We start from the raw sequence: 12,500 nt of genomic DNA, 5'->3' as shown, positions 1-12,500 counted from the left end.
CAGTAAACGGGGTTATTAAAGTGTGTGTTACTACAGTAAACGGGGTTATTAAGGTGTGTGTTAGTACAGTAAACGGGGTTATTAAAGTGTGTGTTAGTACAGTAAACGGGGTTATTAAAGTGTGTGTTACTACAGTAAACGGGGTTATTAAGGTGTGTGTTACTACAGTAATCAGGGTTATTAAAGTGTGTGTTACTACAGTAAACGGGGTTATTAAGGTGTGTGTTACTACAGTAAACGGGGTTATTAAGGTGTGTGTTACTACAGTAAACGGGGTTCTTAAAGTGTGTGTTACTACAGTAAACGGGGTTATTAAGGTGTGTGTTACTACAGTAATCGGGGTTATTAAGGTGTGTGTTACTACAGTAAACGGGGTTATTAAAGTGTGTGTTACTACAGTAAACGGGGTTATTAAAGTGTGTGTTACTACAGTAAACGGGGTTATTAAAGTGTGTGTTACTACAGTAAACGGGGTTATTAAGGTGTGTGTTACTACAGTAAACGGGGTTATTAAGGTGTGTGTTACTACAGTAAACGGGGTTATTAAAGTGTGTGTACAGTAAACGGGGTTATTAAAGTGTGTGTTACTACAGTAAACGGGGTTATTGAGGTGTGTGTTACTACAGTAAACGGGGTTATTAAAGTGTGTGTTACTACAGTAAACGGGGTTTTTAAGGTGTGTTACTACAGTAAACGGGGTTATTAAAGTGTGTGTTACTACAGTAAACGGGGTTTTTAAGGTGTGTGTTACTACAGTAAACGGGGTTTTTAAGGTGTGTGTTACTACAGTAAACGGCGTTATTAAAGTGTGTGTTACTACAGTAAACGGGGTTTTTAAGGTGTGTGTTACTACAGTAAACGGGGTTTTTAAGGTGTGTTACTACTAGGGCTGTGCCGGTCAACTTGACAACCGCACCACCGCGGTTGTAAAGCGCCACCGCGGTGGCTGAGTAGTACCGGCGGTGGTTCGCCTTAAAAAAAAAATTGTATATGAATGCTGTTTTACATTAATATTATGACACACAAAGCTTTGTTTACAAAAGAAATAATAGGTTAGCAATTAAATGTTATATCGCAGCCATGGAAAAGTTTGAATTCATGACGAATGAGAGAGTTGTAGCCTACGTGAGCCCATAAACTTAAGCTTTGTCGGCTTTGAATTCTGGTTTGCGATCTGGTCACCCGATTATTAGCGAATTTAAAAATATTCCATTAGTTATTCCTTATAGAAAGCTTGAATTATCTACTTTTAAACAAAACAATTCAAAACGAAAATAAACCGACTAGCATATGTATTCCGTATGAAGTGTGCATTTCTCTCTAGGCGCATTCACTGCGAAGAGTGAGCATCGTCAACTTCATCTTTGCAGCTCGACACTGACACACACACACACACACACACACAAACACTTTATTAATAAACAATTCAAATGTCTCCTTGCTATATTTGACACGTTCATAATCATTACTTTTGCCAGTTCTTTGTGACAGCTGTTATGTGCGTTATTGGCAGCGTCACCCTTCGGTTACGAACGCGTCACTGCCGCATCAGCACCAGAACATGGAGATTTTATTTTAGAGAATGATCGCACAACAGACATTAGAACATTAGATATTCTATAATTAAATAAACTAATCGAATATTCAAAAATCGTGACTCATCCCTGCATGGAATCTCTTTTTTATTTTCCCATATCTTCACTCGCGTCTCACCCAAAAACGCATTATAAACGTTTCTTCCTTTGTTCGCTTTTAGGTCGATTATTTTCGTATTCTTTACTGTGTTAACGTAGAAAAAACGCTGTAGGACAGATAGCCTACATTTTTACTTGTAAGTCAACTTCTTTTTAACACAGTTTGTGCTTGTTAGATGATAATTGGTAAGGCGCGTTTCACACGCGCGGGTGATTTTAGTTTGGCTTTCTCTGGCAGCGCGCAAACAGCCTAAATGCCTTGCCCTTGTAGAAGATAAAATTCGCTCTTCATACCTTTTACAAGTAGAAAACATGAAGATATCAGAAAAGAGATCGAGGGTCTCTTTCCTGCTCGTGTCCCACATCCCTCTCAAAGAGCAGAGCGGTAGGCTTTATCACGCGCAGTTGTGTGGAATTTTTTTTTTTTTTTTTAAATAGATTCAACTTTATTATATTATGTAAGTTACCAGTATTTACTGATATTTATTTCAATGCTTTACAGGCTTTAGTGTGTTGTTTCTTTGTTTTTGTTTTATTTATTTATTTCAAAACAATCCCCACCCCCCCCCCCCAACCACCGCAACACCGCCGGTATTTGGGTCCATTACTACTGCGGTGGTAAATAACTGCCACCGTCACAGCCCTAGTTACTACAGTAAACGGGGTTAATAAAGTGTGTGTTACTACAGTAAACGGGGTTATTAAAGTGTGTGTTACTACAGTAAACGGGGTTATTAAAGTGTGTGTTACTACAGTAAACAGGGTTATTAAGGTGTGTGTTACTACAGTAAACGGGGTTATTAAAGTGTGTGTTACTACAGTAAACGGGGTTATTAAAGTGTGTGTTACTACAGTAAACAGGGTTATTAAGGTGTGTGTTACTACAGTAAACGGGGTTATTAAAGTGTGTGTTACTACAGTAAACGGGGTTAATAAAGTGTGTGTTACTACAGTAAACGGGGTTATTAAAGTGTGTGTTACTACAGTAAACAGGGTTATTAAGGTGTGTGTTATTACAGTGAACGGGGTTATTAAGGTGTGTGTTACTACAGTAAACGGGGTTATTAAGGTGTGTGTTACTACAGTAAACGGGGTTATTAAAGTGTGTGTTACTACAGTAAACGGGGTTATTAAAGTGTGTGTTACTACAGTAAACGGGGTTATTAAGGTGTGTGTTACTACAGTAAACGGGGTTATTAAAGTGTGTGTTACTACAGTAAACGGGGTTATTAAAGTGTGTGTTACTACAGTAAACGGGGTTATTAAAGTGTGTGTTACTACAGTAAACGGGGTTATTAAAGTGTGTGTTATTACAGTAAACGGGGTTATTAAAGTGTGTGTTACTACAGTAAACGGGGTTATTAAAGTGTGTGTTACTACAGTAAACGGGGTTAATAAAGTGTGTGTTACTACAGTAAACGGGGTTATTAAAGTGTGTGTTACTACAGTAAACGGGGTTATTAAAGTGTGTGTTACTACAGTAAACGGGGTTATTAAAGTGTGTGTTACTACAGTAAACGGGGTTATTAAGGTGTGTGTTACTACAGTAAACGGGGTTATTAAAGTGTGTGTTACTACAGTAAACGGGGTTATTAAAGTGTGTGTTACTACAGTAAACGGGGTTATTAAAGTGTGTGTTACTACAGTAAACGGGGTTATTAAGGTGTGTGTTATTACAGTGAACGGGGTTATTAAGGTGTGTGTTACTACAGTAAACGGGGTTATTAAGGTGTGTGTTACTACAGTAAACGGGGTTATTAAAGTGTGTGTTACTACAGTAAACGGGGTTATTAAGGTGTGTGTTACTACAGTAAACGGGGTTATTAAAGTGTGTGTTACTACAGTAAACGGGGTTATTAAAGTGTGTGTTACTACAGTAAACGGGGTTATTAAAGTGTGTGTTATTACAGTAAACGGGGTTATTAAGGTGTGTGTTACTACAGTAATCGGGGTTATTAAGGTGTGTGTTACTACAGTAAACGGGGTTATTAAAGTGTGTGTTATTACAGTAAACGGGGTTATTAAAGTGTGTGTTACTACAGTAAACGGGGTTATTAAGGTGTGTGTTACTACAGTAATCGGGGTTATTAAAGTGTGTGTTACTACAGTAAACGGGGTTATTAAAGTGTGTGTTACTACAGTAAACGGGGTTATTAAGGTGTGTGTTACTACAGTAATCGGGGTTATTAAGGTGTGTGTTACTACAGTAAACGGGGTTATTAAAGTGTGTGTTATTACAGTAATCGGGGTTATTAAAGTGTGTGTTACTACAGTAAACGGGGTTATTAAAGTGTGTGTTACAACAGTAAACGGGGTTATTAAAGTGTGTGTTACTACAGTAAACGGGGTTATTAAGGTGTGTGTTACTACAGTAAAGGGGGTTATTAAAGTGTGTGTTACTACAGTAAACGGGTTATTAAGGTGTGTGTTACTACAGTAAACGGGGTTATTAAAGTGTGTGTTACTACAGTAAACGGGGTTATTAAAGTGTGTGTTACTACAGTAAACGGGGTTATTAAAGTGTGTGTTACTACAGTAAACGGGGTTATTATGGTGTGTGTTACTACAGTAAACGGGGTTATTAAGGTGTGTGTTACTACAGTAAACGGGGTTATTAAAGTGTGTGTTACTACAGTAAACAGGGTTATTAAAGTGTGTGTTACTACAGTGAACGGGGTTATTAAGGTGTGTGTTATTAAAGTAAACGGGGTTATTAAGGTGTGTGGTACTACAGTAAACGGCGTTATTAAAGTGTGTGTTATTACAGTAAACGGGGTTATTATGGTGTGTGTTACTACAGTAAACGGGGTTATTAAGGTGTGTGTTACTACAGTAAAGGGGGTTATTAAAGTGTGTGTTACTACAGTAAACGGGGTTATTAAGGTGTGTGTTACTACAGTAAACGGGGTTATTAAAGTGTGTGTTATTACAGTAATCGGGGTTATTAAAGTGTGTGTTACTACAGTAAACGGGGTTATTAAAGTGTGTGTTACTACAGTAAACGGGGTTATTATGGTGTGTGTTACTACAGTAAACGGGGTTATTATGGTGTGTGTTACTACAGTAAACGGGGTTATTAAGGTGTGTGTTACTACAGTAAACGGGGTTATTAAAGTGTGTGTTACTACAGTAAACAGGGTTATTAAAGTGTGTGTTACTACAGTAAACGGGGTTATTATGGTGTGTGTTACTACAGTAAACGGGGTTATTATGGTGTGTGTTATTACAGTAATCGGGGTTATTAAGGTGTGTGTTACTACAGTAAACGGGGTTATTAAAGTGTGTGTTACTACAGTAAACGGGGTTATTAAAGTGTGTGTTACTACAGTAAACGGGGTTATTATGGTGTGTGTTACTACAGTAAACGGGGTTATTAAGGTGTGTGTTACTACAGTAAACGGGGTTATTAAAGTGTGTGTTACTACAGTAAACAGGGTTATTAAAGTGTGTGTTACTACAGTGAACGGGGTTATTAAGGTGTGTGTTATTACAGTAAACGGGGTTATTAAGGTGTGTGGTACTACAGTAAACGGCGTTATTAAAGTGTGTGTTATTACAGTAAACGGGGTTATTATGGTGTGTGTTACTACAGTAAACGGGGTTATTAAGGTGTGTGTTACTACAGTAAAGGGGGTTATTAAAGTGTGTGTTACTACAGTAAACGGGGTTATTAAGGTGTGTGTTACTACAGTAAACGGGGTTATTAAAGTGTGTGTTATTACAGTAATCGGGGTTATTAAAGTGTGTGTTACAACAGTAAACGGGGTTATTAAAGTGTGTGTTACTACAGTAAACGGGGTTATTAAGGTGTGTGTTACTACAGTAAAGGGGGTTATTAAAGTGTGTGTTACTACAGTAAACGGGGTTATTAAGGTGTGTGTTACTACAGTAAACAGGGTTATTAAAGTGTGTGTTACTACAGTAAACGGGGTTATTAAAGTGTGTGTTACTACAGTAAACGGGGTTATTATGGTGTGTGTTACTACAGTAATCGGGGTTATTAAGGTGTGTGTTACTACAGTAAACGGGGTTATTAAAGTGTGTGTTACTACAGTAAACAGGGTTATTAAAGTGTGTGTTACTACAGTGAACGGGGTTATTAAGGTGTGTGTTATTACAGTAAACGGGGTTATTAAGGTGTGTGGTACTACAGTAAACGGCGTTATTAAAGTGTGTGTTATTACAGTAAACGGGGTTATTATGGTGTGTGTTACTACAGTAAACGGGGTTATTAAGGTGTGTGTTACAACAGTAAACGGGGTTATTAAAGTGTGTGTTACTACAGTAATCGGGGTTATTAAGGTGTGTGTTACTACAGTAAACGGGGTTATTAAAGTGTGTGTTACTACAGTAAACGGGGTTATTAAAGTGTGTGTTACTACAGTAAACGGGGTTATTAAAGTGTGTGTTACTACAGTAAACGGGGTTATTAAGGTGTGTGTTACAACAGTAAACGGGGTTATTAAAGTGTGTGTTACTACAGTAAACGGGGTTATTAAAGTGTGTGTTACTACAGTAAACGGGGTTATTAAAGTGTGTGTTACTACAGTAAACGGGGTTATTAAAGTGTGTGTTACTACAGTAAACGGGGTTATTAAAGTGTGTGTTACTACAGTAAACGGGGTTATTAAAGTGTGTGTTACTACAGTAAACGGGGTTATTAAAGTGTGTGTTACTACAGTAAACGGGGTTATTAAAGTGTGTGTTACTACAGTAAACGGGGTTATTAAAGTGTGTGTTACTACAGTAAACGGGGTTATTAAGGTGTGTGTTACTACAGTAAACGGGGTTATTAAAGTGTGTGTTACTACAGTAAACGGGGTTATTAAAGTGTGTGTTACTACAGTAAACGGGGTTATTAAAGTGTGTGATACTACAGTAAACGGGGTTATTAAAGTGTGTGTTACTACAGTAAACGGGGTTATTAAAGTGTGTGTTACTACAGTAAACGGGGTTATTAAAGTGTGTGTTACTACAGTAAACGGGGTTATTAAGGTGTGTGTTACTACAGTAAACGGGGTTATTAAGGTGTGTGTTACTACAGTAAACGGGGTTATTAAAGTGTGTGTTACTACAGTAAACGGGGTTATTAAAGTGTGTGTTACTACAGTAAACGGGGTTATTAAAGTGTGTGATACTACAGTAAACGGGGTTATTAAAGTGTGTGTTACTACAGTAAACGGGGTTATTAAAGTGTGTGTTACTACAGTAAACGGGGTTATTAAAGTGTGTGTTACTACAGTAAACGGGGTTATTAAAGTGTGTGTTACTACAGTAAACGGGGTTATTAAGGTGTGTGTTACTACAGTAAACGGGGTTATTAAAGTGTGTGTTACTACAGTAAACGGGGTTATTAAGGTGTGTGTTACTACAGTAAACGGGGTTATTAAGGTGTGTGTTACTACAGTAAACGGGGTTATTAAAGTGTGTGTTACTACAGTAAACGGGGTTATTAAAGTGTGTGTTACTACAGTAAACGGGGTTATTAAAGTGTGTGTTACTACAGTAAACGGGGTTATTAAAGTGTGTGTTACTACAGTAAACGGGGTTATTAAAGTGTGTGTTACTACAGTAAAGGGGGTTATTAAGGTGTGTGTTACAACAGTAAACGGGGTTATTAAGGTGTGTGTTACTACAGTAAACGGGGTTATTAAAGTGTGTGTTACTACAGTAAACGGGGTTATTAAAGTGTGTGTTACTACAGTAAACGGGGTTATTAAAGTGTGTGTTACTACAGTAAACGGGGTTATTAAAGTGTGTGTTACTACAGTAAACGGGGTTATTAAAGTGTGTGTTACTACAGTAAACGGGGTTATTAAAGTGTGTGTTACTACAGTAAAGGGGGTTATTAAGGTGTGTGTTACAACAGTAAACGGGGTTATTAAGGTGTGTGTTACTACAGTAAACGGGGTTATTAAAGTGTGTGTTACTACAGTAAACGGGGTTATTAAAGTGTGTGTTACTACAGTAAACGGGGTTATTAAAGTGTGTGTTACTACAGTAAACGGGGTTATTGAAGTGTGTGTTACTACAGTAAACGGGGTTATTAAAGTGTGTGTTACTACAGTAAACGGGGTTATTAAAGTGTGTGTTACTACAGTAAACGGGGTTATTAAAGTGTGTGTTACTACAGTAAACGGGGTTATTAAAGTGTGTGTTACTACAGTAAACGGGGTTATTAAGGTGTGTGTTACTACAGTAAAGGGGGTTATTAAAGTGTGTGTTACTACAGTAAACGGGGTTATTAAGGTGTGTGTTACTACAGTAAACGGGGTTATTAAAGTGTGTGTTACTACAGTAAACGGGGTTATTAAAGTGTGTGTTACTACAGTAAACGGGGTTATTAAAGTGTGTGTTACTACAGTAAACGGGGTTATTAAAGTGTGTGTTACTACAGTAAACGGGGTTATTAAAGTGTGTGTTACTACAGTAAACGGGGTTATTAAAGTGTGTGTTACTACAGTAAACGGGGTTATTAAAGTGTGTGTTACAACAGTAAACGGGGTTATTAAAGTGTGTGTTACTACAGTAAACGGGGTTATTAAAGTGTGTGTTACTACAGTAAACGGGGTTATTAAAGTGTGTGTTACTACAGTAAACGGGGTTATTAAGGTGTGTGTTACTACAGTAAACGGGGTCATTAAGGTGTGTGTTACTACAGTAAACGGGGTCATTAAAGTGTGTGTTACTACAGTAAACGGGGTTATTAAAGTGTGTGTTACTACAGTAAACGGGGTTATTAAGGTGTGTGTTATTACAGTGAACGGGGTTATTAAAGTGTGTGTTACTACAGTAAACGGGGTTATTAAGGTGTGTGTTACTACAGTAAACGGGGTTATTAAGGTGTGTGTTACTACAGTAAACGGGGTTATTAAAGTGTGTGATACTACAGTAAACGGGGTTATTAAGGTGTGTGTTACTACAGTAAACGGGGTCATTAAGGTGTGTGTTACTACAGTAAACGGGGTCATTAAGGTGTGTGTTACTACAGTAAACGGGGTCATTAAAGTGTGTGTTACTACAGTAAACGGGGTTATTAAAGTGTGTGTTACTACAGTAAACGGGGTCATTAAAGTGTGTGTTACTACAGTAAACGGGGTTATTAAAGTGTGTGTTACTACAGTAAACGGGGTTATTAAGGTGTGTGTTACTACAGTAAACGGGGTTATTAAAGTGTGTGATACTACAGTAAACGGGGTTATTAAGGTGTGTGTTACTACAGTAAACGGGGTCATTAAGGTGTGTGTTACTACAGTAAACGGGGTCATTAAGGTGTGTGTTACTACAGTAAACGGGGTCATTAAGGTGTGTGTTACTACAGTAAACGGGGTTATTAAAGTGTGTGTTACTACAGTAAACGGGGTCATTAAGGTGTGTGTTACTACAGTAAACGGGGTCATTAAGGTGTGTGTTACTACAGTAATCGGGGTTATTAAAGTGTGTGTTACTACAGTAAACGGGGTCATTAAAGTGTGTGTTACTACAGTAAACGGGGTTATTAAAGTGTGTGTTACTACAGTAAACGGGGTCATTAAAGTGTGTGTTACTACAGTAAACGGGGTCATTAAGGTGTGTGTTACTACAGTAATCGGGGTTATTAAAGTGTGTGTTACTACAGTAAACGGGGTTATTAAAGTGTGTGTTACTACAGTAAACGGGGTCATTAAAGTGTGTGTTACTACAGTAAACGGGGTTATTAAAGTGTGTGTTACTACAGTAATCAGGGTTATTAAAGTGTGTGTTACTACAGTAAACGGGGTTATTAAGGTGTGTGTTACTACAGTAAACGGGGTTATTAAGGTGTGTGTTACTACAGTAAACGGGGTTATTAAAGTGTGTGTTACTACAGTAAACGGGGTTATTAAGGTGTGTGTTACTACAGTAAACGGGGTTATTAAAGTGTGTGTTACTACAGTAAACGGGGTTATTAAAGTGTGTGTTACTACAGTAAACGGGGTTATTAAAGTGTGTGTTACTACAGTAAACGGGGTTATTAAAGTGTGTGTTACTACAGTAAACGGGGTTATTAAAGTGTGTGTTACTACAGTAAACGGGGTCATTAAAGTGTGTGTTACTACAGTAAACGGGGTCATTAAAGTGTGTGTTACTACAGTAAACGGGGTCATTAAAGTGTGTGTTACTACAGTAAACGGGGTCATTAAAGTGTGTGTTAGTACAGTAAACGGGGTCATTAAGGTGTGTGTTACTACAGTAAACGGGGTCATTAAAGTGTGTGTTACTACAGTAAACGGGGTTATTAAAGTGTGTGTTACTACAGTAAACGGGGTTATTAAAGTGTGTGTTACTACAGTAAACGGGGTCATTAAAGTGTGTGTTACTACAGTAAACGGGGTTATTAAAGTGTGTGTTACTACAGTAAACGGGGTCATTAAAGTGTGTGTTAGTACAGTAAACGGGGTCATTAAAGTGTGTGTTACTACAGTAAACGGGGTCATTAAAGTGTGTGTTACTACAGTAAACGGGGTCATTAAAGTGTGTGTTAGTACAGTAAACGGGGTTATTAAGGTGTGTGTTACTACAGTAAACGGGGTCATTAAAGTGTGTGTTACTACAGTAAACGGGGTTATTAAAGTGTGTGTTACTACAGTAAACGGGGTTATTAAAGTGTGTGTTACTACAGTAAACGGGGTCATTAAAGTGTGTGTTAGTACAGTAAACGGGGTCATTAAAGTGTGTGTTACTACAGTAAACGGGGTCATTAAAGTGTGTGTTAGTACAGTAAACGGGGTCATTAAGGTGTGTGTTACTACAGTAAACGGGGTCATTAAGGTGTGTGTTACTACAGTAAACGGGGTCATTAAAGTGTGTGTTACTACAGTAAACGGGGTTATTAAAGTGTGTGTTACTACAGTAAACGGGGTTATTAAGGTGTGTGTTACTACAGTAAACGGGGTTATTAAAGTGTGTGTTATTACAGTAAACGGGGTCATTAAGGTGTGTGTTACTACAGTAAACGGGGTCATTAAAGTGTGTGTTACTACAGTAAACGGGGTTATTAAAGTGTGTGTTACTACAGTAAACGGGGTTATTAAGGTGTGTGTTACTACAGTAATCGGGGTTATTAAGGTGTGTGTTACTACAGTAAACGGGGTTATTAAAGTGTGTGTTACTACAGTAAACGGGGTTATTAAGGTGTGTGTTACTACAGTAATCGGGGTTATTAAGGTGTGTGTTACTACAGTAATCGGGGTTATTAAGGTGTGTGTTACTACAGTAAACGGGGTTATTAAAGTGTGTGTTACTACAGTAAACGGGGTTATTAAAGTGTGTGTTACTACAGTAAACGGGGTTATTAAAGTGTGTGTTAGTACAGTAAACGGGGTCATTAAGGTGTGTGTTACTACAGTAAACGGGGTCATTAAAGTGTGTGTTACTACAGTAAACGGGGTTATTAAAGTGTGTGTTACTACAGTAAATGGGGTTATTAAAGTGTGTGTTACTACAGTAAACGGGGTTATTAAGGTGTGTGTTACTACAGTAATCGGGGTTATTAAGGTGTGTGTTACTACAGTAATCGGGGTTATTAAGGTGTGTGTTACTACAGTAAACGGGGTTATTAAAGTGTGTGTTACTACAGTAAACGGGGTTATTAAAGTGTGTGTTACTACAGTAAACGGGGTTATTAAAGTGTGTGTTAGTACAGTAAACGGGGTCATTAAGGTGTGTGTTACTACAGTAAACGGGGTCATTAAAGTGTGTGTTACTACAGTAAACGGGGTTATTAAAGTGTGTGTTACTACAGTAAACGGGGTTATTAAAGTGTGTGTTACTACAGTAAACGGGGTTATTAAGGTGTGTGTTACTACAGTAAACGGGGTTATTAAGGTGTGTGTTACTACAGTGAACGGGGTTATTAAAGTGTGTGTTATTACAGTAAAGGGGGTTATTAAAGTGTGTGTTACTACAGTAAACGGGGTTATTAAGGTGTGTGTTACTACAGTAAACGGGGTTATTAAGGTGTGTGTTACTACAGTAAACGGGGTTATTAAGGTGTGTGTTACTACAGTAATCGGGTTATTAAATGTATGCAGTAGACATTAACACAGGCAAAATGATAATAAAAAAAAACTAGAAAAGACATAAATGTCCATGAGGACGCAGAAGGGTTAATAACTGCACTATATAATAATAATAATAATGATAATAACTGCACTAACGTTATATAATAATGATAATAATAACTGCACTCACCAGCACAGAGCTCATCCTCAGTCTGTTGTTTATTACTGTCAGCTCCGCATAGGATAACTATTATATAGAGTTTACACAATAACTCGAGATGAACATGTAATAAACGGCCTCGTTCTGAGGATCATGTGCGGCTCTATTGTTCAGGGTAACGCCGAAGCTGCGGTTGCTAAGGACTGTCGGTTGGTTGCTAACAGTTTCATTTTACCCGCCGCGGTTGGCGCGTGCGCAGTCTGCGCATACGTCACGCATCCTCTTCTTCTTCTTCTGATTGGCTGTTGGCGTTCCGCTCTGCATTAGCGCCCCCTGCCGGACTGAAGAGTCGCTGGATATTATATTCAAAACGTCTTTCTGTGTCTTTTATATTTACCAGAACTCATGCCATTTTCACCAATTGTCTCTTTATACTTGTTGGCTTTACTTCATGAAATATTCATATTTACTGTCTGTAGTTTGAGTGATAACTTAGCCCGTTGTGTATTCTGTATATTGAATGATGAATATGTTGTTGTCTGCATGATTTCATAGATCTTATGATTATGAATGCTGCAGACACAATTACTGCATTATTAACTAGTTTTCATAACCAGTTTAATG

General features: G+C 37.9%; 1 protein-coding gene across 1 annotated transcript in view; it reads right to left on the bottom strand.

Moving 5' to 3' along the window:
- Nucleotides 1-12,500, bottom strand: part of poc1a (POC1 centriolar protein A) — a 111,734-nt gene that overhangs the window by 98,973 nt on the left and 261 nt on the right. The window contains exon 1 of the mRNA XM_079857751.1: nt 11,907-12,500. This exon is cut by the window's right edge and continues 261 nt beyond it. Coding sequence (XP_079713877.1) covers nt 11,907-11,921 — 15 coding nt within the window. The 5' untranslated portion in view covers nt 11,922-12,500. The remainder of the gene's footprint in view (nt 1-11,906) is intronic.

This window comes from Squalius cephalus (assembly GCF_949319135.1).
Source record: "Squalius cephalus genome assembly, chromosome: 22".
Taxonomy (NCBI): domain Eukaryota; kingdom Metazoa; phylum Chordata; class Actinopteri; order Cypriniformes; family Leuciscidae; genus Squalius; species Squalius cephalus.
The sequence above is the reverse complement of the archived record's forward strand: the minus strand, read 5'-3'. Positions and strand labels throughout refer to the sequence as shown.